The 26545-nt window shown below is 31.8% G+C and overlaps 1 protein-coding gene and 1 long non-coding RNA gene across 10 annotated transcripts in view; one reads left to right on the plus strand and one right to left on the minus strand.

Moving 5' to 3' along the window:
* Nucleotides 1–26545, minus strand: part of LOC127698422 (uncharacterized) — a 73742-nt gene that overhangs the window by 9662 nt on the left and 37535 nt on the right. For 4 of the 6 annotated variants that reach the window (XR_007980819.1, XR_007980816.1, XR_007980821.1 and 1 more), the window contains 3 exons: nucleotides 15319–15387; nucleotides 8994–9055; nucleotides 1832–1918 (listed from right to left, as the gene is read on the minus strand). This is a non-coding gene — a long non-coding RNA (uncharacterized LOC127698422). Of the gene's footprint in view, nucleotides 1–1831; nucleotides 1919–3355; nucleotides 3546–8993; nucleotides 9056–15318; nucleotides 15388–16954; nucleotides 17031–26545 lie in introns of all 6 variants that reach the window. The other 2 variants (XR_007980818.1, XR_007980820.1) reach the window with 2 other exon arrangements.
* Nucleotides 1–26545, plus strand: part of LOC127698405 (zinc finger protein 878-like) — a 50893-nt gene that overhangs the window by 7870 nt on the left and 16478 nt on the right. Inside the window, exon 1 of one of the 4 annotated variants that reach the window (XM_052201871.1) lies at nucleotides 4342–4410. The exons of 1 other annotated variant lie outside the window; for it this stretch is intronic. In XM_052201871.1, coding sequence (XP_052057831.1) covers nucleotides 4400–4410 — 11 coding nt within the window. In that variant the 5' untranslated portion in view covers nucleotides 4342–4399. Of the gene's footprint in view, nucleotides 1–4341; nucleotides 4411–6428; nucleotides 6489–24935; nucleotides 25200–26545 lie in introns of those variants that run through there. 2 more of the 4 variants (XM_052201870.1, XM_052201872.1) reach the window with 2 other exon arrangements.

Here is a 26545-nt window from a genome sequence, read left to right on the forward strand (position 1 = left end):
CTAACAAATATATAAATGTAAGAACTCTTATATGAACACTATATAAAAACCCAAAAAAAACCCCAAACAAACAAAATTTCGAAATGTTCTGTCTAATAGCACCAAATACCAATTATTCATTAGTTATTTCATAGAATATGTACTTTTCTGCTAAAGATTCATCTTCCCGCACTTGCATTCTATATTTCTTAATAACATGCAATTAATAAAACTTTCGTTTTCATACATTATTAAGCGCCTTTAACTTATCATAACTGTATGATAGAAATTTATAGATACTTTTTAAATTGTCCACACTAAAATGGCATGCTTTTTTTATTTGAATGAAAGTGCGGGAAGATGAATCTTTAGCAGAAAAGTACATATTCTATGAAATAACTAATGAATAATTGATATTTGGTTATCAAAACTATTAAAAGACAGATAAAAATTCGTTAAGTGTTCCACGGATCCCTGTCTCGTCTGAGATTACTGCTGCCTGTGTAGAATGGTATGTTGGCTGCACAAAAATACGTCCATCATCATTAAAAAAGGAAACCAAAGGAACAATCAAAAGTCATACATACAATAAAACAGTAAAACAAATTGGAAAAATAGAAACATGAAGAAAAGAATAAGTCTATTTCTCGGTAAAAAAAATATTACCAACATTTGGCTTCAAATGGTATCTTCTGTCTGACCATGACGAAGATTCTGTCCATGTTTCGTAAAATTCCATGAAGGTTTGGAAATTCTATTAAAGTTTGAAACACTTTAACCAAAATTTATATGCTAAAATACGGAAAAAGAAAAAGAAAAAAAAGAAAATTTGGCTTTAAATCTCAGTCTCTTGGCAATGACGAAGTTTGTGTAAAATTCAATGAAAGTTTGATGAAGTAATTGATGTCCAAAAACTTTAACCCCAGCTGTATATTAATGTAAACTGGAAAAATATTGTCAATCTATAAGTTGAATACGCAAGAATAAAAACAAAACGAAACAGTTTCTTACCTTAGCTGTGGAAGATAAAGTTTCTATCAAAATTTCGTAAACATTGCATGTAGGTTTGAAAAAGTTACTGATGTTTTGAAAGCTTTCACCCAAGACTATAATTACATGTTTACTGCAAAACAGAACAATTTATCAATAAAATGTGGAAAAGTGAAGCAAAATATTTCAAATTTAGCTCTGGATACTGTCATGGGGAAGATTCCGTCCCAGTGTCGTAAAATTCGATGAAGGTTTAACGTAGTTATTGGTGTCTGATCAAACCATTAACCACAGACTGAACGACATCGATAAGACGACATAAGACGACGAGAACGACGGAATGTAGGATTGGTCTGTCTTGCCTTCGTAACTATCATCACAGAAGAGACAAACATAAATATTTTAAGAGTGGATATCCATTGGACTGTAATTTCCTGAAATGCTACGAAATTACAATTAACCAAACGTCAGCACTTTAGTAATGTTCTTCATCTTGTCAGTTGGCGTAGTGGACAGGAGAAAATAAGTCTCAGCTTCAAGTAAATCAAATTTCTACAGTGTTGGTAGAACCTTAAATAAGTAGCGCATGTTATTATTACGAAAGGGTTTGTTTGCATTTTCTAGAATATTGGAAATTATAGAAGGATATAATTAATGGCATGCTCATTTTTTTATGCAAATATATTGTCCTTCTACATTCAGCTACTTTATAAACTTGATTTGTCTTCTGAATCGATTTCTGAGATTCGAACATCGGTAAACTACTGTTACCTAAATTCGTCAGCACTTTCTCGTTAGCATTGCTTGTTGCTGATAATGTAACTTAAAAATATTTAGTTGTCACATATGCTTATTTACTTACAATTCTAACTTCAGCTCTCACAAATTGTGTGCGTTTTCTCTGAACATCCTCATGATAATTCCAACAATATGACAAGGCATATTTTACCTGCAAAAACAAAAAAAGTCTGATAACTGTTCATACTACTCATGTATATTTCAGGCGATCTGAATATATATTCGTATTAGGCGGGATTTTCCCCCTTGCATATCAGATACTTATCCAGCTGTAATGATCTCCGGTTACATTTGGCGCCTAACTCAATTACCTACTGTAGTTAAGGAGGATTTCCAGCCAGGGTATATGTTGTGATAATTATAATCATATGAAGACTCTTAGGTTAGGGGAATTGTGACGAAATTGCTTCCCTTGCTTAATAGATATTTAGACTGCCGTTAGCGGTTAAGCTAGGAAAGTTCTTCTTAAGCTCAGTCGGTTAGAGCGCTGACCTGTAACACAGAGGTCCCGGGGTCGAGTCCCGGAGAAGACATTGAAATTTTCTAATCATGCTCTCCGGTTACTTGATTGTAAACATAGGACCTTATATTGACATGTTGATATCTTTTGTGTGTTCTTTGTTTCCGTTGTTGGGTTGTTTTCTCATTAACATACACGTTCCATACGTCTACTTTTTTCATAAAAACAGGATATCCAATAATGAATAGACCTTTTCTTTTTCCTTATTCGTTTTTCTTAATACCTTAAATTTCTGTTTTCTCTTATTTGCAATGTGCATGTCTAATGGTTAGCCATGTGACAATGTCTAACATTAGATTTTTGTGAGAATGTAGAGGCTAGATATGATATCTGTCTTGAAGTGTAGGGACTAGAAGTGTAAGAAAACCGCTTATGTAACGACAAATGTAGACCAAGATAAGCTTAATTAGTGTTGGTAAAGTTTTACTTTCCTTGAAACACAGTGGTTTTGGTACAGTCCAATAGTTTCTCTCAATTACAAAAATGGTCAAAGCAACCTTGTCTATATAGTTTTTTCTTTCATGTTTCAATGATTTGCTTATTTTGAATGACATTGGTTAATACCGGTTACAGAATTTCTACTATAAAGGGAACATAACTCTTTAGTGATTTGATTCTTACTGATAAAGTGTTATCGTGTACAATACAAAATAAATGACACCATTAATGTTCATGATTTCACAAATACCTGAAAATGAGCATTACCTAGCCAAGTCTTTCATTTTTGGTATGAGGTCCATTTTCAAAGTATTGACTGCTGTAGAAAAAACTCATCAAAGATACAAGGCTCATAATTTTTTACGCCAGACATGCGTTTCGTCTACAAAGACTCACCAGTGACGCTAGAATCAAAACAGTTAAAATGCAAAGAGTGTTGAGGACCCACAATTCCGTAAGGTTTTGCCAAATACAACTTAGTACATAAAATTGTGTATAGAACTAAATTTACTTTCATTTTAATAAATATGACATTCTTTCACATTTTGCATGGTATCTGATGAATTTTGTCATATAAATTTTAAAAAATAAACAAGGATATTTTAAAAACTATTGTAATGACATATTTACTTCAGAAGTTTTTTGTGTCGTTTGGTTGCTGTGTCATTCATGTTTACCACCATCTTCTCTTATTCACGTCTAAACTCGATCATCTATATTGTACAGAACCACATTCTACATTAACGTATACGGAACTTCAATATAAGAAGTTAATAGTTACTTTGATGCCGTGAATCCTGATTTTTAGCATAGCATTTTCCTAAAATATAAGTAATCCTAATTAGAGGACATCATATCATGTTTTTCTCGAATGTGTCTGCTTCTATTTAAAACATCGATTCAAAAATTATAATGCGTAAGGTTTTTGCAATATTTCCAGTAAAGTTTGGACATTATTACTGTCAAGTTTACTTTTGGGGTTGATAAAGTTGTTTTGAAGTTTACAAGGTGAAAAACTAAAGCTGAATACTAGTATATTATATATACTTTGTTTTTCAGAACATTCTTACGAATAATGAATATAAAATTTAAAGTAAATATGTATATAAATTGCTACGTGTGAGAATACTATAACATATATAGTATGATTAGTTGAGGTGTTACATCTGTAAAACAGTACAAATCAAATGATAGATACAATGAAGATCATTTTTAAGAGAACCAGATTGAAGCAGATTAACATTTTGAAAGCTCATTAGATTAAATAATTGTATAACATTGTCGGCAGTTCAATGAAGGAAGATTATCTCCTCTTGAAATAAAATGACCGTCAATATATTTGACACATTTAAAGGGTTTGTATTCCCATATTTGTATGTTATTTATCAATAGTCCTAGAATAATCTCAGGCATGCGCAGACTAAAGCAAATAAATATATTACAACGGAGATCCCACTAAATAACTAGTAAAGATTTATTTTTAAAAATCAGCTTAAAAGTATTTCAGAATTATGTTCAAAACTAAAAAAGTCATCTGAATGGTTTAGAAAGTCAATCAGGAAATCACACACTTATCAAATTTTGAAGAAGCCCAGGAAATACCTGTAAAACTATATTTAAACAAAAAATAGGGCAGGTACAGGCAATTTGTGTTTGATAGTTTATGCAACCAAAATGATTAGAAGGTAAGAGGAATACAAAATTTACACGATGAAATACAATCGATGTCCCCTTTTAACTTTTTTTTATTTATTTTTCGGATAAAATTTTGTTCTTTTGTTTGTGGATAAAATACCTTCATATTACGAAGAAGCGTTAATTATGTCTCTTTACTAGTCCATCTCCTAATGTTATATATATGATCTCTCAAACAATTCAGTCTCTAATGAATGTATACTATTGTGCTCTGTAATTTCTAGTTGTAAGAATGAACTTTGATGTGAAATTTAAAAGCAGCGAGCCTTCCATCCAGCAACATAATATTAAAACCTATGTTATTTAAAACACCTGGAATAATTGACACGCCAACGAATAAGGATTTTTGCATTTTCTCACAGAATGGAAATTGCAGAATGGCAATGTAAATGTCATGAAGTTCACTTGCTTGCAAATATAAAAGAACTTATCGTAACTAGATATATTTATTGAAGTTATTGAAATTTTCACTACATTCAATCATTTTATTAATCATATCGTGTTATGATTCTTGCTGCTATTTTTAAGAACACGACAGTATTTGAGGATACTATAATTGTTCAAGATTTTACAACGACCTGTGAATGAGCATAACGTAATAAATTCAAACACTTTCAGTATAAAGCTGTTTTCTAACGATTTGAAAATGAAAATAACACATAATAAATGTCGTGCGTCTGAAACGATTTTATGGATTTATTTTCACCAGGAATTTATTTGACTGTTACAAGTGCAATACTTTTTTTGTGGGGCTAGATTTATGCTTTTATTCTTAAAACGTATTAAATACTTTCACATAAAAGATATAAACAATTCACAAGAAGATCTAATAAATGCACTCGCGGTCAGAATTTGTACGTTATATCCGATGCCTCGTGTAAAGAGAGAGTGCCACGCTCTCTGCACGTTGTGGACCCTAACAAAAACTCTTTATGGGTCTGACTGTGCCATATTGACCCTGTTGCAAGGCTATATTTCTGACCTTATCCAATGTACCAATATTTTTCAGTGGCATTCAATATTTCCCGCTTTTTATCCCGGTCGCACCATATTCAAGTACCTTCCTATTGTACTGATTCTTATTTTGACCTCGTCCTGAACATGCATGAAAAATTTTCCACTGGGCGAAAAGCAAACAACAATCAATCAATACAATGAATATTTTTTGCATGATAAATCTAATTTTTACTAGGTCATTTTCAAAATTCTGAACTACATTCATTATGCAACTGGTAAGGCAAAATCGTTTGGATTTCTCTACAGATTGCAGTTATAAGATACCCTCGCTGGCTATATATTTTGTATTATAGAAGTGTTTAAATGTGATGTATGGAAACTTAAATACATATATATGGTTATTATTGAAAAGGTGGTTTGACGCCTAATCCTGATTTGTCATAGCATTATCGTTTGAAAGTTTCGGTTGTAATAACTGTTTTCAAATGAGCACATCATTTTTACAATGGTATCCTCGTGTTTCTGATTTTATTTGGTACACATCACAGATATTAGAAGGTGTAAATACTAAAGGTTTTCCACAATAATCTAACTAAGATTCTTCATTTATGGTTTGTGTTATTTTGGTGTTAAATAAACTAAGTTGCAGTTAAAAAGAAGAGATCACAATGCTGTAAATATTCTATACATATTGCACCATGAATTCGATCACGTAATTAAAGAGGCGTATAAGGGTGTCGTAAATTCAGTGATAAAGGATTTTACATTATTGAAATAAAATCTACGTCATTCTATAAAACACATTTAAAGGGTATGTATTTATAGCCAAAAGTGTATATTATTACAATGTAGTCCTGGAAATATCTCAAGCATGCGCACTCCAAAACATACATAAATATTGGGAGAAAGATATAATTTTAGAAACCATTAGAATAGCCAGTATCTTTTAATCATTTTCAAAAATGAAATAGCAATCTGAATGGTTAGAATTTTTGTCCGGAAATCACATACACTTACACATTTTGAAAAACTCCAGAAATACCTGTTACTAAATTTAAACATAAAATGCGCAGCTGTCTTTCATTTTTATTGAGACAACAATGATTAGAAGGTAAGATTGACTTGAACGTTTATAAGGTGGAATACAATGAGAGTCGTCTACTAAATTCTAAACATTGATAAAATTCTGATATATTTTATTATGTCGTTAGTCAGATTTCTCAAAAAGTCTTGTGTAAAACTTTATTGAGTCCCCTCAAACCACTCAATAAAAGTTTAAGTATGTTTTTAGCTACCTCTTTACAAGCAGAACCAAATACAATGAAAGTTCCAACTATGTACTGGCTTCCGAAGCTGCACAAACCACCTTACAAATATAGATTTATTTCGTCGTCAAGCCATTGTTCGACTACTAAACTGTCTATTCTACTTATGCCTTTGAAAATAGTGGAATTAATTACTTTTGGAGTGTCAAAAATTCGTTTGAAGTATAGTTCTTGATAAATTGCATGCTTATATTGGTGATTTCGAATCTGTTCAAAGTTTTGATTTTTCTACCCTATATACCACTTTATATCATAATCTTATTAAGAAAAAAATCACTCATCTAATCAAATGGGACACATTCCCCATTTCCATTCTCAATTTTATTTTAAAAGTCAGAGCGAATATATATGTTCTAACTCTTTTAGGTCATTCTTTAGTAACAACAGACAAAAGAACTATGTCAATTGGACCTGCTTTGATACGATAACTGCCCTTGAATTTTTACAAGATAACATTTTTGTTCGCTATGGAGATTCCGTATATCGTCATGTTATCGGAATTCCAATAAGGACTTGCTGTGCCCCACTTATTGCGGACCTGTTTCTGTATTGTTATGAGTTACAATTTATGACTAAAATCAGCAAAGACCCATCGAAACAACATCTGATACAAAAATTTAATAACACTTTTAGATATTTGGATGATATATTGGCTCTCAATAATGACGACTTCAGTATGTACACTAAAGAGATTTATCCTGCTGAACTGACTTTAAATAAAGCTAATACTAACAATGAACACTGACCTTTCCTGGATCTTGATAACTATATCTTTAACGGGAAGCATAATACCAAAATTTATGATAAAAGAGATTTTTCATTTCCTATTGTTAATTATCCATTTCTAGATGGTGACGTTCCCTTGTCACCATAATATGGTGTTTATATATCTCAACTTGTTCGATTTGCTCGTGTATGCAACAACATATTTGATTTTAACGAACGAAATCTCTGTATTACTGATAAATTATTACACCAGGGCTTTCGATATCACAAACTAGTCAAAACATTTACTAAATTTTATCATCGGTACAATGACATCATTCGTAAATATAAATCAACATGCAGACATCTTATACGTTCAGGTATTTCACATCCAATCTTTTATGGTAATATTCTATACAAAGCACAAAAATGTAAACATTCACCTCAAAAGCTAACTAAACCTTTAAACAGACTTATTCAGAAAGGATATAGTTACGATACTGTTGTCAGGTCATTAAAGATGGCATATTTTGGTATCAATATTTATTCACTCATAGGGTCTTTGCATCGGAAATAAACACATTTATTCTAAAACCAGTTGTTTGCATGATACGGGTTATATTCTTCTCATATATTTTATGATTGTATGATACTAAACCCCTAACGGGAAGAATTGTGCTTGATTTTCATATAATGAAGACATAATCTTTCAATCAGTTTAATTGAAGTCTTGAGCTGGCATGTCAGTAACTGCTAGTAGTCCTTTGTTAAAAAAGAGGGACGAAAGATACCAGAGGGACAGTCAAACTCATAGATCGAAAACAAACTGACAACGCCATGGCCAAAAATAAAAAGACAAACAGACAAATAATAGTACAGATGACACAACATAGAAAACCAAATTAATGTATCATTGTCATTTTGCTTAGTTTCTTTTGTTGCCTATTCTGACATCGGACTTCTTTTAAACTGAGTTTTACTGTGCGTATTGCTGTGTGTTTGTTTATTCTACATTGGCTAGAGGTATAGGGGGAGGGTTGAGAAAACATTTTTAACCCCGCCGCATTTTTGCGCCTGTCCCAAGTCAGGAGCCTCTGGCCTTTGTTAGTCTTGTATGTTTTTTAATTTTAGTTCATTTATTTGTTTTGGAGTTTAGTGTGACGTCCATTTTCATTGAACTAGTACACCCGGGTGCGGGATTTTCTCGCTGAGTTGAAGACCCATTGGTAGCCTTCGGCTGTTTTCTGCTCTTTAGTCGGGTTGTTGTCTCTTTGACACATTCCCCGTTTCCATTCTCAATTTTTTTTAATATTATTAAGTTAGTAATTCCTACTCTTTCAGTTATCATACGATGCGATCACAAGAAAAGCTGAATTAACAGAATAAGTAATTTTGGGAAAGTTAATGGTCAGTCATAAAGAATTCGTACGTCTAAAATAATGTTCAAATATATTTTGAACATCATTTTGAACATTGTACAATGTAATAAATGACATTTTTACATATGACAAAGTCCAAAAAATGCATTTTTTTTAAATTTAAAAGGAAAGGACACCAAAACGTTTGAAACGAAGTAAATAAAGTACCTGTGGTGAGGAAGGTATCTCTGTAAACATCAATAGACATAAGGATCTCATCTGCAAAATCACTGAAAAATATATGAAATATAGAAAATATGAATTACTAAAAAATCTAAATCTAAAAAGTAAAATCACAAAAATATTGAACTCCGAGGAAAATTCAAAAAGGAAAGTCCCTAATCAAATGGCAAAATCAAAAGCTCAAACACATCAAACGAATGGATAACAACTGTCATATTCCTGACTTGGTACAGGCATTTTCATATGTAGAAAATGGTGGATTGAACCTGGTTTAAACGATGTCTTTTACAGCTCTACTGTTTAACGTATTTTTCAATTCTATTTTCAATTCTACTGTCTAACATATTTTTCAGTTCATTTATAAGTGCTGAGTACGATTGAAACCCGAAAGAACTTTAATTGAAATTAAAATTTAGTCCACCTTTATTCTTTTTAAACAATGTTATATTCTGTTAACGTGGTATGTCCCGATGTTCTAGGCCTCAACTATTTTAACGGTACATTAATAAAATACAAATAATGTTAACAGGATGGATGGCTTATATCATCTATCCTTACTATATGCAATGTATATTGAGTCAATCTTCAATGAAAAACAGCAACCATAAAACATAGTCCAACTAGAATACCACGCAGGCAAATGTTATCTTTTACAGCTTTAAACGGCCTATTTTGGAATGCGTTCTATGCACTAACATCTAAATCTATATTACTCTCAATAGGTCAGTACCTTGATAGTGAAATGTAAGTCTCCGGAGGTATCAACCGCATTGCAGTCAATTTGTTTCCTTTTTTTTGCACGATTATGATTTCGACTATATCTTACGGCTAAAAATTATGTAAATGTTTTTTTAATTTAAGGACATTAGCTATGATTTAGACAAAAATTTAAAATACAATTCCTTTCGTTTCAAGTATTACTAAAAGCAGAATTTTGAAATAATATTGCGTTATAAGCTGTCAGTTTGGCCCAAATTTGTCAAAATAAGCTCAAAAACATCGCTGATGTATTATTGACTCGCAAGTCAATAATTTAACCTCATTCAATCCGTATTGATGTGACCTTCAATATTTAACTCTTAGCTAGAGAGGGTTTCGCATGTTCTAGGCGTGTTCAGCTTTCAGAAGGAACGTGCTTGCTATCTATTGCACGTGCTTGCTATCTATTTATATTTATGTTGAAATCGGGTTATGTGACCGTCTTCAGAGGTCATCTCGATGCTTAATTGGATGGCGTCTCGACTTGAATACACACGAAATGCATATTATCGAGTCCATTCATAGTTAATTGTTTATTTTAGATTTTTTTGTCATTTTGATATACGTTAAGTATGTTATAAATCAGATATGAGAATTTGAGTCAAGTCGGTGAACATGAATTTGACAGCTAATGCCCATTTAAGACTTCAAATTTCGTCTTGAAGCAGTGGTTGTCTTGTTCAGTTCTTTTGGTTTAGTGCTGAAAAAAAGATTCTGTGTCAGACGTACTTCGATTTGATGTAAATTTTATAATGTCTGATCTTTGTTTCGTGTATATTTATTGTGATAAATTTTACTTTGTTTCGTGTAAATTTGTTATCCATTCGTTTGATGTGTTTGAGCTTTTGATTTTGCCATTTGCTTAGGGACTTACCGTTTAGAATTTTCCTCGGAGTTCTGTATTTTTGTTCTTTTATTTTTTAATGTGATAACTTTTGGTTACATCAAACTCATCCAGTTACTATACAATATATCTGTCGTTCCCTATACAATGGGTACTGTTTACATATAAGACCCTATATAGAGCTGAAGATCAAATGGCTAACTTTCTAAAAAGGAGAACGTAGATACAAGTATCTTGTCTTGGGGAGGGATAAATCCTGCTTTGTAAAGAATCACTCTGATTCAAACAAAAAATTCTCTGAAACTGACATTATCAAGATGCTTGATTTCTTGATTGACAACATATTTGTTACGTTTGGAGGACGTGTTTTTCAACAGACTGTCGGCATTCCAATGGAAACCAATTGTGCCCCTTTATTATTATGAGGCTGACTTCATACAGGAACTTCTTAGGAAGAAAGATAAGAAGTTAGCAATATCCTTTAACTTTACTTTCCGCTATATAGATGATGTTCTCTCACTTAATAATTCAAAATTTTGTGACTATGTTGAACGCATCTATCCCATGGAACTAGAGATAAAGGATACAACAGATACAGTTAAGTCTGCCTCATATCTTGACTTACATCTAGAAATTGACAACGAGGGTCGGTTGAAAACAAAAACTTTACGACAAAAGAGATGATTTCAGCTTCCCAACTGTGAACTTTCCATTTCTATGTAGCAACATTCCAGAATCGCCTGCATACGGAGTATATATCTCCCAATTGATACGATATTCCCGGGCTTGTATTTCCTATCATGATTTCCTTGATAGAGGGTTGCTGCTCACAAGGAAGCTATTAAACCAAGAGTTACAAATGGTGAAGTTGAAATCATCTCTTCGTACATTTTAAGGACGCCATCACGAGTTGGTTGACCGTTATGGAATAACCGTTTCACAGATGATATCGGATATGTTCCTTATGTCGTAATTACAATCCACTTCATTTTTCACCACGAATGTGACCTACCGAATTAGACTATTAACCGGATTTGTAATAACATGAGCAACACGACGGGTGCCACATGTGGAGCAGGATCTGCTTGCCCTTCCGGAGCACCTTAGATCACCCCAGTTTTTGGTGGGGTTCGTGTTGCTTAGTCTTTAGTTTTCTATGTTGTGTCTTGTGTACTATTATTTGTCTGTTTGTCTTTTTATTTTTTAGCCATAGCGTTGTCAGTTTATTTTCGATCTATGAGTTTGACTGTCCCTCTAGTATCTTTCGCCCCTCTTTTTCTACCAGATTTTTTTGCCGAATAATTCAAGGAAACATTGATTCGGTAAATATAAACATACCATTAGAATAATAGGGGCATTGAAAGAGTATAGTTGAGATTTTTGTACTGAACGACCAGTTTCAGACGTATTCCCTGGAAAATCGGAAACAAATATTTTTTCTCCTCGAACATGTCTACTTTTAATTAACAAACAAATATATAATAGAACGATACAAACTTAGCAGGTGTAGATAAACCATTTAACCACGAATGAAAAAGCGATGTCATGCCTGTGTACAAATCCGTTTCATTGCCGATGTTTCGAATGCTTTTTTCGATTTCAATAACCATAGAGTGACCAGGTCCTTAAAGGTAGATGAAAAATTATAAACATATCTTATATTTAAAATATTTTCTCCTACGTCGAACCCTAAAAAATCGCGCTAACAAATGAAAAAAACAAATGAATTTATAGTAGTGCTATTTATTTTTCAACCAAATTTCTACATTGTATATGTTTCAGATGTAAATTTGTTGAGATGTATTTCTACTATGTTAGTTCATACATATGGCCACTGTATCTGGAGGATTTTTTTTCCAATTTGCGTCGAATTAGGGGCAACAGTAGTTTAACGAGGGCAAAATTTAATAAATCCATTGGAAGATACATATCAAGGTAAAAACACAAAAACAGGAGCGACATCAGTTAGAACTATAACATTTTTTCAACAAAGATTGTAATTATGACATCACAAAGACATCATCAATTATGAAACTTGCTAATACTAATTGATCTGAATAATAAAAGAATATCTTTGTTTTTCATCGAATGCTAGTGGTTGTTACTTAAAGTCATACGAAACTTCAAATTTAAAAAAAAAGTTGAATATGTTTTATATACTTGAATGGCTAAGCTTTACTATAAAACAAGTGTACGTGAACCTTCTTGTAAAAAAAATCCTTTATAATATCAAAAATCTTCATAAATGTACTGCAATTGTATTAGTGTCTTCCCGTACACTAATTCGCCGTCATTTTTCCGTATGCAGCGACCTTAACTACGAGACCTCTGGTTAAAACTTCGGCCACCGCACAGCACAAGTGCGAGAGGAAAACCGTGATGAAAGAATGTAAACAAACGTGCACTGGAAGGTAAATAGTAAGAACTGATTTTTAAACAAGAAATTTAATACAACAAATCATTTATCAACTGTTAAGGAAAAGTTTAATAAACAAATGTGAACGCATGGAAAATATAAAAAAATATATCATGGGCGCTATCAATTCACTTATTTGTCCCGTCTTCCACGTGCTCTGTGTTGATTGTTTATCAATGTCACGATCCGGTAAACTTCGGCAAAAAACTCGAAAAATAATTAGCTTGCGATAAACATTCACTGAATAAAATATTCTTTGTCGATAATACATTATAGACTCGTAATAAATATTAAAAAAAACGTGAATGCCGGCCTTACTGTAGTATATATGCATGCATTTGTTCAATAATTTCGATAACATTAAAATTACAAGAAACTCGTTGCATATAACTTTATCTTAGATATCTAGATTTTTAGGGACAATATTAACCATTGTGACCCTCCTCAGTTGGTATGAAATTAATTTATCTTCAGCAGTAATGTTTAACACTGAATTTCATTTCGATAGTATGGAAATGTGTACTACTGTTGAAACGCTCATTCAAATTCTTATACTGTGGAATCATTTATTTTCGTGGGTATCAATTGTCGTGGATTGAGGAAAACTGGCATTTTCGTGGATATTTGATTTCGTGGTTTTGTCAATCTCTGCATACAAGGCTTATAGAAAATTTGTAATTCGTTGAATATTTGTATTCGTGGTTCAGCTGTATCCACGAAAACCACAAAAATTGGTATCCAACGAATAATAATGAATCCACAGTAATCACAAACGGTGGGTTAATAAAGAGACATAAAAAACGTACTATAAAAATATAACCAAAACAAATCAAAGATATCAGGATTATACTTTTGTACGCAAGACGCGCGTCTCGTCTACAAAAGACTCATTAGTTACGTTTAAAAAAAATATATCTAAGTCCAAATAAAGTACAAAGTTGAAGAGCATTCAGAACCCAAATTTTTTCGAAAGTTTTTGCCAAATACACCAAAGGTACTCTATTCTTAGGGTTAAAAAATCCTTAGTACTAGTATTTGAAAATATAAATATTTGTAACCAACTGATGAAATGAAAATACAGTAAATTATCTGGAATTCTATGTCAACTATTCATTACTAGGTACTTAGATACGATAAAAAAAACGTACACCCAATTTTGTATGAAATTACAACGAGTATGTCAATACATGTTTTAATATAGAAAACATTGTTCTCAGCAAGAAAGTGCACTGGTTCTGCTTTTTTTTTAAATACACGCGAGTCTTTTTTTCGCAGCGACCCCCATTCGCCCAGTAAGTGCAAACATTCATAAAGTTACGTGATTGATGCTAGTGAGAACACATCGTCACAAGAAGGAAGAGCAAGATTAATAAAGTCATTGAGAATCTAGATCATTTTAAATTTTTAGTTCACATTCTAATTTACAGCCTCCTATTGGATTGTATAAACACCTTGATCCTGGTCATCAAGTTTGAAAACCAAAATGTAAGTCAAAGATATAAAACAGTGGATATTCCGAAAACGTTCAATTGTCTTCATACTTCTTATAAATCCGTGTTTGCGTAGCTAACTGTCTATTGTACATTACAACCATAAGAAGAAGCAATACGTATCAATATAACATAAACATCAATTTGGGAAATGATACTGAATGACATGAAATTTGAATGGTAGACGTGGTAAGGGTTATTTTCATTAACACGTGGTGTCCTGCTCACTGAAATAGCTGTTTGAAATAGACACAAAACATGTAAATGGTTGACTTCAAATAGGTCATCAAACTACATTACAGACTGAATGTTACAAATAATAGCATTTGGTTTTAAATTAAGTAGCAGTTAGTACAATAGACTTAATATCAATTGTCTAAAAAGTAAAATAACAAAAATACCGAACTCCATAGAAAATTCAAAACGGAAAGTCCCTTATCAAATGGCAAAATCAAAAGCTCAAACACATATTTCTGAGGGAAATTCATGTAATTTTGTATTAACCTAGACATAAGAATCTTACTTATAAACTTAATATACTTGACTAGCATCTCCACATGTTCCTTCATTTTCCTAATACATTGTAGGGTATACTAAGTTTAAGTTATCTATGTCCATGTTTGCATAAGGTTTCCTCTAAATTGTCGCATGGATCTAGCAAATCATAATATAGTTCGTTGGGCTTCTCAGGAATAATTTTCATGACTTTTTAAAATGCTTTTAGGGTAGTAAAAATGTTAGTTTGCAGGTTCTCCTTGTATCACGTCAGCTTTATATCAAGGATTGCCTTTCGATTCTTACCTGCAACTATACCATTGATGTAACGTCATCTGTTCAATAACTATTGTTTCGTCATTTCTATCTGTTGTACTAAAAAAAAAGGAAACAATTTTTTTTGGAAAATTTTAGCTTTTCTTACATGCAGACAGAAAACATGATAGAATAAATAATACAAATAGAAAAAAGGTCTTTATCTACGTCATTTGGTGGAGAGTTGTTTCATTGGCAATCATACCACATCTTCTTATTTTGATGATCAATCTCAGATTTTGTAATAAAAGTCTTATTTTTGGTTTGCTCGATGAAAATCTGTCCGACGTTAAATTAAAATTAAGGAAGCAATAGGCGCTACACGATCCTTGAAACTGATTTTTTTCAAATATCCCGGTGCCTTGTATAGCTACTATACGGTATGGGTATTGCTTATTGTTGAAGATCTTACGGTAATTTGAAATTGTTCACATTTTTGTCATATTGTCTTTACGGATAGTTGTATCATATTCATTTCAACAACTCATTTTTATCTTGCTTTACGAAGTTGAAACTTTAATTACACATGTGTAAGGAATGAATTAATGACTGTATGTGTGACAGAATTTTACAATTGCCCCATATATATGTACGAATCAATACATGATACTTAGATAAAGTACACCAACGAAGTTCAATAAGATGCAGCAAGGATTAACTTTTGAAACGTCACTTAGCCTAATTCATAGGACGTTAGTTTGACATTTATATTTAATTGGATAAATCGAGATATATGTTTTTTTCAGTTTTTGTTTTGTTTACCATTGTCTGCTTTGTCTTTAAATAGTTGTATTCATGTACATATGACACCATACCCTGCTTAAACTATCACAATTCCCTGCTATGTTCCACACTAAATCCGGTTCAAAACTCTAATTTGGCATATATTTCAAAAAAGTTATCACCATAATTAACATTTGTACTAAGTTTAAAGTAATGTGACTTCAAATGTATGGTCGAGTACCTTAAACCATGATTTTAATTTGATACGCGACAAACGAACGTATGGACTCGAAAACATCATGTTTTCTATGGTGCTTTTAAAAGTAGACGGGCATAGTAAATTAAAGTATAATTGACCTCACACTAATTCTCAAACCAAAGAATAAACAGATGTGTTCGAAAGCTTATTTGTTGTACACTTGAAGATTTTTGGAGAAATGCATTATGATCTACTAAAAGATCTTCAATCACAATCTTTACAATTTTGAAGTAATATCAAAACCTTTGTTTTTTCAACTCTTAACAATACTATTCCCAATGCTCAGTTGAAAGATCGACTACATCGTCTCATTAAACTGAGCTTTTTTCCACAAAATGGGGAACATAGATAAAAAAAAATTGTTTATGAGCATGAAAATTATTACTTTGTGAAGAATCATACTGATTCCCACAACAATACACGGAAGATGAAATCATCAAAATACTGGACTTTTTGAACGACAACATATTTGTTGAGTTTGGTGGAATAATATTTCAGCAGACAGTTGGTATTCCAATTGGTACTTATTGTGCACCATTACCGGACGACTTGGTTTTTGTGTACTAATATGAAGTAGAATGCATACAGAACCCTCTCAAAGATAAAATGAAAAACCAATTTGCAAACTTCTTTAATATCACTTACAGATATATTGATGATGTTCTGTCACTCAATAACCTACATTTCAATGAGTGCTTACATCTGATATATCCCAGTAAACCTGAAATTAAGGATGCAACGAAGTAGAAGGTCTGCTTCATTTCTTGATCTTTTCTTCGAAATTGACTTAGAAAGACGACTTCAAACTAGAATCTATGACAAAGGTGATGATTTCAACTTTCCAATAATCAACTACCTATTTATCAACATTTACATACCCTCTCTTCCTTCGTATGGCGTTTACATACCGGGGCTCGGTTTTTATACATCCCGCCATTATGTTATTGTGCTATGGTCATTTTTGTAATCTTGTCTTTTATTTTTACTTATGTACTTTGTCTATAGAGTGTATATAAGCCATTTGTTTTTCTCTGTTGAATTATTTGTTTTTATATATATAGTGATTAAGATTATAACTCAATGTTGACTGTTGAACCGCAATTTTTGACATTTTACCTATAAGTATGTATGTTTGTTTCGCTCACACATTGTTGTCAATATGATGGAATTCTATGCGACTGTCATACAACTGAGAGGTTTATTTAGCTATAAAACCAGTTTTAATCCACCATTTTCTACATAAGGAAATGCCTGTACCAAGTCAAGAATATTACAGTTGTTTTCCATGTGTTTGATGTGTTTGAGCTTTTGGTTTTGCCATTTGATAAAGGACTTTCCGTTTTCAATTTTTCTTGGAATTTGGTTCTTTTGTTATTTTACTTTTTAATACGTTATGCCAGTGCATGCACACACGATACAGACTTTATTGGCAAAGCTGCTTCAACAGAGTTATGAGAAAGAACGTCTGAAATAGACACTACATAAGTGTTTCGGTCACCATCACAAATTGGTTGACAGATACGATGTGTCGATGTATCAACTCACCAGTGGCATGTTTTCGCGGTCTTAGATCTTTTGATACGAGTGTAGTCGTCTGATCTGTAATTTTACCGATTGTGTCCTATCCCCGATTGCATCATTTTTACTGAGTGTGAATTCGCATGGCGGGTGATGCATGCATAGCAGGAGACGTTTACCCTGTCGACGAATCCGTTCTCGAGCCTTTGAAGTTCGTGCGATTCCCTCAGTTTCTGTTTGTTATTTTGATTAGTCTCTTCAAAGTGGATTTACGAGATTTGAACATCGGTAAGTTACTGTCGCCTTAATTATATTTTCAGGAATTCACATACTCATTTTTTTACATTTAAATTTTAATTGGATTTGAAGTATCTGGTGGATTAAGATGTATCTACTCGCCACGGGCACTTAATTAAAAAAGGTTCAACTTGACAAGTACAATATACATACATTAACATTAATTCTCATTCAGATTGAAATGATTTATTTTTCTATTATGGTATAATTAAATTTAGGTTTAAACTCCTCTAGGTAATTGGCCTTATATAATTCCGGCTGTTCTTTGTACACCCCTTTTGTTTACAGATCCCAATACATTTGGCTTAATCAGTTATACGCTATATGTTTATATAACTTAATTTTTAATTCCAACGTTTAAGTAGGTGCCTATGGTTATTTCATCGTTTAACAGTGTGTGTATTCTTCCTTAAAAGAATGGTTTAATTCTAAAACAGTTATGAAGAATAGGAAGAGTGCGCTCATTTCCTCACAAAATGTTTGAATTCTGGGTAATTAAAAAATATGTCTATAGAGATCTCCAAAGTAAGCAGGAGTAATAAGTGCATATCTTATGGATTACATGAAATAATAGTTGATTAAAAAATTCTGAATGGACTGAAAATTTCCTCTTTTTTTATGACAGGTAAATTTAATTTCAGTCAAAAAAAAAAGAATATTTCATATGAACCAAACATTTTTTACAGATATATGAATTAATTCAATTAACTATTCTGTTGGAATATATAATACGTATATATATTCATAAAGCTTTAGTATATCACTCCAATCGGTCATGTTTTCAAATAAAAAATGCTTATATTAAAACAGACGTCATGTTCCTACTTTAATGCGCAATTGTTCTGAATTCCTTGATTTCGGTGAAGGTCAAATCGTGAAGACTCCTATAATAACTATTCGAATGTCCTTTTATCTGGTAGCATCACTCTAACAAATGATTAAAGAGAGGCGAAGGATACCAAAGGGACATTCAAACTCATAAGTCGAAATTAAACTGACAACGCCATGGCTAAAAAAGACAAACACAAACAGACAAACAACAGTACACACAACAGTGGATATTTTATAAAAGTTTTCATTTTTTAATAATACCATTAAATGCTGTCTTATCTTATCAACAATATCGACGAGGATTATAAACATTATACTGGTAAAGTCGGACTGAATTTATAAAGAAGATGAAGCAGGGTTCGAATTAAATAGTGATTCTATGAAGAGCAAAATGAAAACTCTGAAAGATTAATAAGAAATCGGGAAGATTGGAAGTAAAAAAAGATTGATGAGAAATCGGGAAGATTGGAAGTAAAAAACTGTCAAAAACAGACTCTGGAAACATAAAAAAAGTTTTAAAAAAAAAATTCAAATCGAAATTTTGAAATGTTCAAATGAAAAGGCTTTTTTTTTTTATCTACGCTCAAGTTAATCTAAGTAGTTGAAAACTTTGTCATCACTGTGATCTAATATTTCGAAAATATCGAGAACTAAAAAAAAATATCATAAATCAATAATAATTAAAAAAAGATTAATCTCTATAAAGTATTATTAAAAATACTAGTACAATGTAGTTGATAGATGCAGAAATTAATCTTTTCTTATGAAACTCATACTTCGTACTTTATTTGGCCTTTTAAACTTTTTTGATTCGAGCGTTACTAAAGACTCTTTTGAAGACGAAATGCGCGTCTGGCGTACAAATTTTAAATCATGCTATCTATGATGAGTTTAATTCGTTTACTAATAGCAAAATGACATTATTAAGTCCTAGAACATAGAAGAAAATTATTCCTTAATTAAAGCATTATTTAGTTGCATGCAAATATAAATGAATAGGGCACTGATTTTATGAATAAGTTATGGTTTATGAGACTAGGCTGTAATCATTAAAAAAAATATCCAAGGTACAGCCCTTGCATGTAGCGAATGCGATTGGCTTTATAAATATACAGTATAAGTCAGTTTTTTCTAGTCTTTGTTCAGTTAAAAGTAATTTTACCAGTGTTCGCTATATTGTTGACTTATTTGAAATTTTCACATCAAAAATCAGCGGCCTTAGTTTAATCCCCAATGCTCTTCAACTGCGTACGTTTATTTTGCCTTTTAACTTTTTTGATTGGAGCGTCACTGATCAGTCTTTTGTAGACACAACGCAGGTCTGGCGTACAACATTATAAGCCTGATATATTTGATTAGTTTTTTTCGTGATACTTATTCGAAGTCGACAGCTTACTTTTTGCATTTGACAAAAATATATAGTCGTAATTATCCTTTGAAAAAGTAAATGCGACGTTATCGGTTTGTACTGAATAAGAAACATTGACATACTGCTACAGGGCAACTCTTGTTACATAACGTTATATTATACACGTGATCCTTATATAATTTCATTCTAATTTTTTTTTACAAAATACTTTCAATTTTAAGGCTACAAAAAATAATAATGCAGATTTTGGGAACTTACTGTATGCCGACGTCAAAGAAAAAATTTACAGGTACGTTGAAAATGTTACGCAAACAAAACTCACGTGTCTTGTTTAGAAGGTCATGGTAGTTTCTAGGCAATGCGTCGACAAAGGACATCGTGACATTAAAACTCTTGGTTATGATGCTCTTAACGTTTCAGTTTGATTATACCAGAATTCAAATGTATAACAAATATGGTAATAATTATTATATAAAAGAACTTTTATGGAAATATAGAATAAAGATTTTTTTTGGGGGAAACTTGATGATTCTTGTGGATTAAGAAAGGTAAGATTTCAATAATTTACAATGGAATTGGAAAATATATATGCATTTAACTAATTTGAAAATTGACAATAGTGATTTCAATCAATATTATTAAGTCAGGAGGGTTGCTGCTGATGCCCCAAGTTTTTTGGTTGTACAAGTCTACGGTGCTTCGTTATTTTGGTATTAAAGAGCTCGACGTTGATAAATAAGTTACTTGGATTTTGCAGTTTCAACAAGTCTCTTCAATTCCGGACATTTTGATATGATAACATCTACTTTTATCCGTTGTGTTTATTTCGTCCGCGGGATTAATGTATTTAAGTATGATTTCGGAGTTGCGCTCCGAGGCAGATAGATTTCTTACTAGTATTCACAATAGGGCTTTTTTATTTTTAAAAAAGGTGACCGTTTTGAAACTGACGCGTTGTAATTAAAGCTCATGAAAATCATTCATTTTATTCATATTTTGTCATTGTACAATCAATAAAATTTAGTTCTCGGCAAAATACAAATTCAAAGATGCTTTGTTTCAATTTTCTTCATATAGATAAAACAAAAGTAGAGTCATTCGTTCATTAGGGAAGGTCATTCAACTCAACCTTGTACACTATGAAATATGCAGTGGGCAATTAAAAAAAACATGTTTTGTGATATCTAAGGTCAAGGTCGAGTAAATATGTCACAGATTTTGATAAAATTTTACAAACAACTTTAGCTCGTTGAACTGTAGCTGAAAATCGAAAAAAAAATAATGCATTTATCTCTTTTATTTTTTTGAAATATTACTGAATGAATTCTTTACAAAAAAAAAATAGATGCACATTGATATAGAAAGCCCATTAAAAAGGCGAAAAACGAAAAACGTTAAAAAGTCAAATCTCCAATAACAAATCCATTGTATGTGCTTTCTTTTCAATGTCACCTATTTTGAAAGAATTCATTCAGTAATATTTCAGAAAATAAAAGAGATAAATACATTATTTTTTCGAATGTTCAGTTAAAAGTTCAACAAGCTAAAGTTGCATGCAAAATTTTACCTAAATCTGTGATGTAGCCCGTTTACTGTACATTTATCTCAAAGGTTCTTACAATATGATGGGTCATTTCTAAACTAAACGCCTAAAAATAGCCCAAAACCGCAATGTTGACAGATTTTGGCAAACTTATGAGTATTAGTATTCACCCCATAAATATATTACAAGGACAATTACTCTATAATATTCAATTTCCAATAGCATTTTACAACTCTTTCACACTGTGGATGAAACATATGAGGGAGAAATTGGCCCGACCTCGTTGTGTGAAAAGTCACAAAACAAACAAAAAGGCATTACATTTTATAAACATTGTATATTTTTTAAGCATTTCTATCTTGATTTGTAATTAATTACAAATGTTTATGTTGTCATATACAACAAGCTACTATCACATAACAGCTGGGTCAATAAAGGACATCAATTAAGAATTTCAATACTAGAAATTGGATAGGGCTATCCACGTTTTTGCTTTTACGATATACTTTTATGATATAGACTCTTTAATATTCAATTTCCAGGATGATTTCACAACTTTTAGATTTTGCACTGTTTCAACCTGTAATTAAATACAGAGCACATATGATCCATCTCTTTGTGTCAAAAGGCACAAAACATTAAAAATTGAAGAAAAAAATCCACAAAAACAAAATATGAAGATCCAAGCACATCACTGCATTTCTACTGCTGCTTTGAACAAAACTGAAACCAAAATAAAATACAGGGGAAGTTGAACAAATTGAACAAATCAACTATAAAGGAACGACTGTGATTGGTCAATTTCCAACATGCATTTATTGCGGTCTTTTTGCAAGTTTGATGTAACAGTGTCAAGTAACATGTATTTATGTTGTCTAATTATGACCTTAATATAGATGCAAAATGAAAAATTACCAAGAGCAGTCGAATGGCTTTACTGATTAAAGTATTATGCTAAATTAATCCAAGTGCTTTAAGCTGAGGAGCATCAACGTGTATAGTCTTATTCAACTATTGAAATTCTTATTTGATGTCATTTATGGACTCTGCTGTTATGTGATGGTTTTCCATTCTATAGTTTGTTGCATATGTCAACATATAATTAAGAATGAAAGTATGAGATATTTGACCTTCCACAATAACCATATAGAACAAAATTTTATACGAAAATTAGTCTCAACAGAATGAAAGTTATTGCCGACATTTCGATAGTTAACTCAATGAGGTCTCTGATTATTTCACACATAATTTCTCTAGTCTGTGTTTTAAAATTTATTTTATGAAACAATAAAGAAAAAATAGATGTATTGTCACAAAACCACGATTATGGATAATATGACCCCAAATGAACAGTTTGTACCTAAGTATGTCGGGTACGTCATGGAACTGTTGTTTAAAAGGAAGTGACCCATTTTTTGCTATGATCTGAGCTTTATGGTAAGTCTCTATATCTTTTTGTGTTATCTGTAACGGCCAGGTACTAATATTTGTTATGTTGATAGATCTAACAAAAATACATCCCAACTTGAAGGCACAAACACAGTTGGTGTGAATACTTATTCTCTTCTAGGAGCACATGAAATGTTGACAATTCATGAACAACATGGACATCCAATTTTTTAATGTGTAGATTTGGATAATTGTTATTTGCATGTACCCTACAGATTCAAGTCTTGAAAAACTCCAATTTAATACTATAACTATATTTTTGACACACACTTTCTTGCTTGTTTGACGTTTCATGTGGGTTTTTTTTTTTATATGTTATTAATGCGTATACGCTTCAATGTTCGGGACAATATGGAAAATATTTGAAGTCCTACAATAACGGCAACATGTTTACTTGGGATTGAAAAGATCTCCTCTTTTATACCCTGACTTATAATTACTGGAGAATACGTTCGTATTAGAAACATGTTGTTTAGAAACTGATTAATTTTAAGGAATAGACGATCACAGGCGCGTATGGCATGGACCTATCCCTTTTTTCTTTTAAGATCTTTTAAGTGTTTGATATTTTTGTAAAATAAATTTTCTTTAATATTTCAACTTTCTTTCCCTAGATAATCATACTACCGCATGTCCCGGTATGTGTATTGGTCGTTGTGTTATGTATTTGATAGTTGTGTTAATTGGTTAGTACATCCGCATTTTGTATTCATAACTCCTTCTAACTTGCAAAATATCACTGAAAATTTGAGAAAATCTCTAGTAGTACAACAATGGCATTGTCACCTCCTGTTTCAAGTTTCTTTTGTAAATGATGTTGTGGTTTCCCAACAAAAGTTGTAGCCATCTTATTTCCCCTCAAATCTTTCTAATCACAAAGATTAGTCTATATCATGTCAATGATATGTTCACAGAATGTTTGGCACCTGGTGACATTTTGAACTTTTTGTTTGTTCAAAACGACCGGGTTTCCCATGCGGTCGACTTGTTTTCTACTTAGTGAGCTCGAGGCTGTGCATACATTGTAATCTTTCCTTATTTAGTATTGGTAGTATGTGTTGCTCTGTATGTTCCGTAACCTCAAAGTACTAAGATAGTAACATGTTCCAACTCCCTTTGTCAAACGGTAGACCTCAGATGAATTTCAGGTTATCCTTTTTATTTTCCTTTGGTCATATAGCTCTTAGCGTTTTTACATGACACATGGCTTTCGAATGTTTGGGAGTTTCTGATGAATGTTAATCCAGAAAAACGCATACACTCAATTCAATAAACAGTGGTGAAAAGGCAGGAAAGTGATTTTTAACGTGTGGTAACAAATTTTAAAATAACGCAAAATGTACAGTGTATGAATTAACAAATTGTGAAGCCAATAATAAATTTCCAGTGTAAAGTGTTTTTAGTTATTGGTGGAGGCTACATACACACGTTTTCTGGTTATCCTATAAAGGATCATAAAGATCCAGAGTTGAAAAGAAGCTTAATTCGGACGTATGACATTTATAAATTGTTCGTTTCATTTTAATTGCCTCTTCTAATTGTATTCAATTTAATCGATCGTAGAAATAGTGTTTTTTAAATGTTTCAAAAATATTCTCTTTATTTATACATTAAAATGATTATTCAGTTGCAAACTCTATGATAACTAAATTGTAGGTAAACCCCGTCGGCACCTTTCATGTGTTCCCGTATTGTATTTCCAGGATTACAATTGGAACTCTCCAGTTTTAAGATTCATAAGGTGTAATGAAATTGCAAAGGAGGCCTAATCAGGGTGGTAACATGGGTAAACAACAAGAAACTTTCGGAAAAGTTATTTAATTCGCATAAAACAGAACAAAAACAATATGAAGTTCTTAAATGGGATATTATTCAAATTCTTGGTAAGTTTACAGACATTCAACTGAATTTACACAGCTTTATTGACGTTTTCTCGAGTCGTGATTAGTGGGTCATTTTGGGACTTCAATGGTCTGTCGCAACTCGTCTTTTATTTCTAGGATAACACAAATAATATAGAGGTCAAATGTATATCATTCGTAATCTTCATAATTTTAATATATATTCATATTCTACGAAAGTAAATGTATAATTAATGTTTATTGTTGATAATACACTTAAAAAGTTTTAAAAGTTCAGTAAGTGTGATAACAGAAGGGTTATGTGTATTTATAGACTGTGAGTGTGACATTAATCATATATTGATACCAGTGATTGCTGTAGAGTAAACCATTATAATATTAAAAAATATAATAATGTAGACAAGTGGTGTATTATTATTCCTTTATTGGTGGATACATAATGTAAGTCCACATTGTGTACATTGACACATGGTACAGTTGTACAATGTAAATGTAGTTTGTTTATTTTATTTTCATTCTATATGCACATCAGACATATATATATGTACCACATTTTGATTAAATGTTTTAATCTCAAACACAAGGCTTTCAATAGGTTTATAAGCAGCAGTACAATGTTGCAGGAGAAAGGGGGCACACAACCATGTCAAATTGACCTATTATTGCCTCTGGTTTTAGGCCTCAAGCAGGTTATTGGCCCATCCAAAGCTCACTCATAAGTTCTTGTTTAATTTAATTTCATTTCTAGCTATATGAAAAATAGTTATGTTTTCACAAAATATGAATATTAACATGCACATTTGTTTTTGCTGTTCGAAAACTTTTAAGAAATACAAGATTTATTTATGCAGTTGCAGAAATGTTCATTTCATTTTTCATATTTATGAAAAACATCACAATAATTTCTGAATCTACTCTGTTAAAAGAAAGTATCCAGAACAATTTGACATCTAGTACATGTAGTATGGCACAAATTGAAAGATATACATATATATATATATGATATACATGTATATGAAATGGATAAAGTAACCAAAATTATGTACCGGTACATGTACAATAGTATAAATAGACCACACAAACCACCAAAAACAGACTTCTCTGTTGATCTAAGACAAATACAATCATGACAATGTAACAAGAAAGCATACATGTTCCGGATAGCATGGCTCGATATTGTACACAAAATTTGCTGGAGTTCAACTTGTTCCTTTACATACATGGATTTATAGACCATATGTACATAATGTAACCTTAATCATGTACTCAACTAAACATTAATGTTACATAAGAAATTTTTTCATTTCCAACTTGTTCCTCATAGTGAACGCCCAAAAACTATGTACATTGTTTGGACATGTTCTGTC

The sequence above is a fragment of the Mytilus californianus genome, unplaced genomic scaffold, assembly GCF_021869535.1.
Source record: "Mytilus californianus isolate M0D057914Y unplaced genomic scaffold, xbMytCali1.0.p SCAF_4, whole genome shotgun sequence".
In the NCBI taxonomy this organism is placed as follows: domain Eukaryota; kingdom Metazoa; phylum Mollusca; class Bivalvia; order Mytilida; family Mytilidae; genus Mytilus; species Mytilus californianus.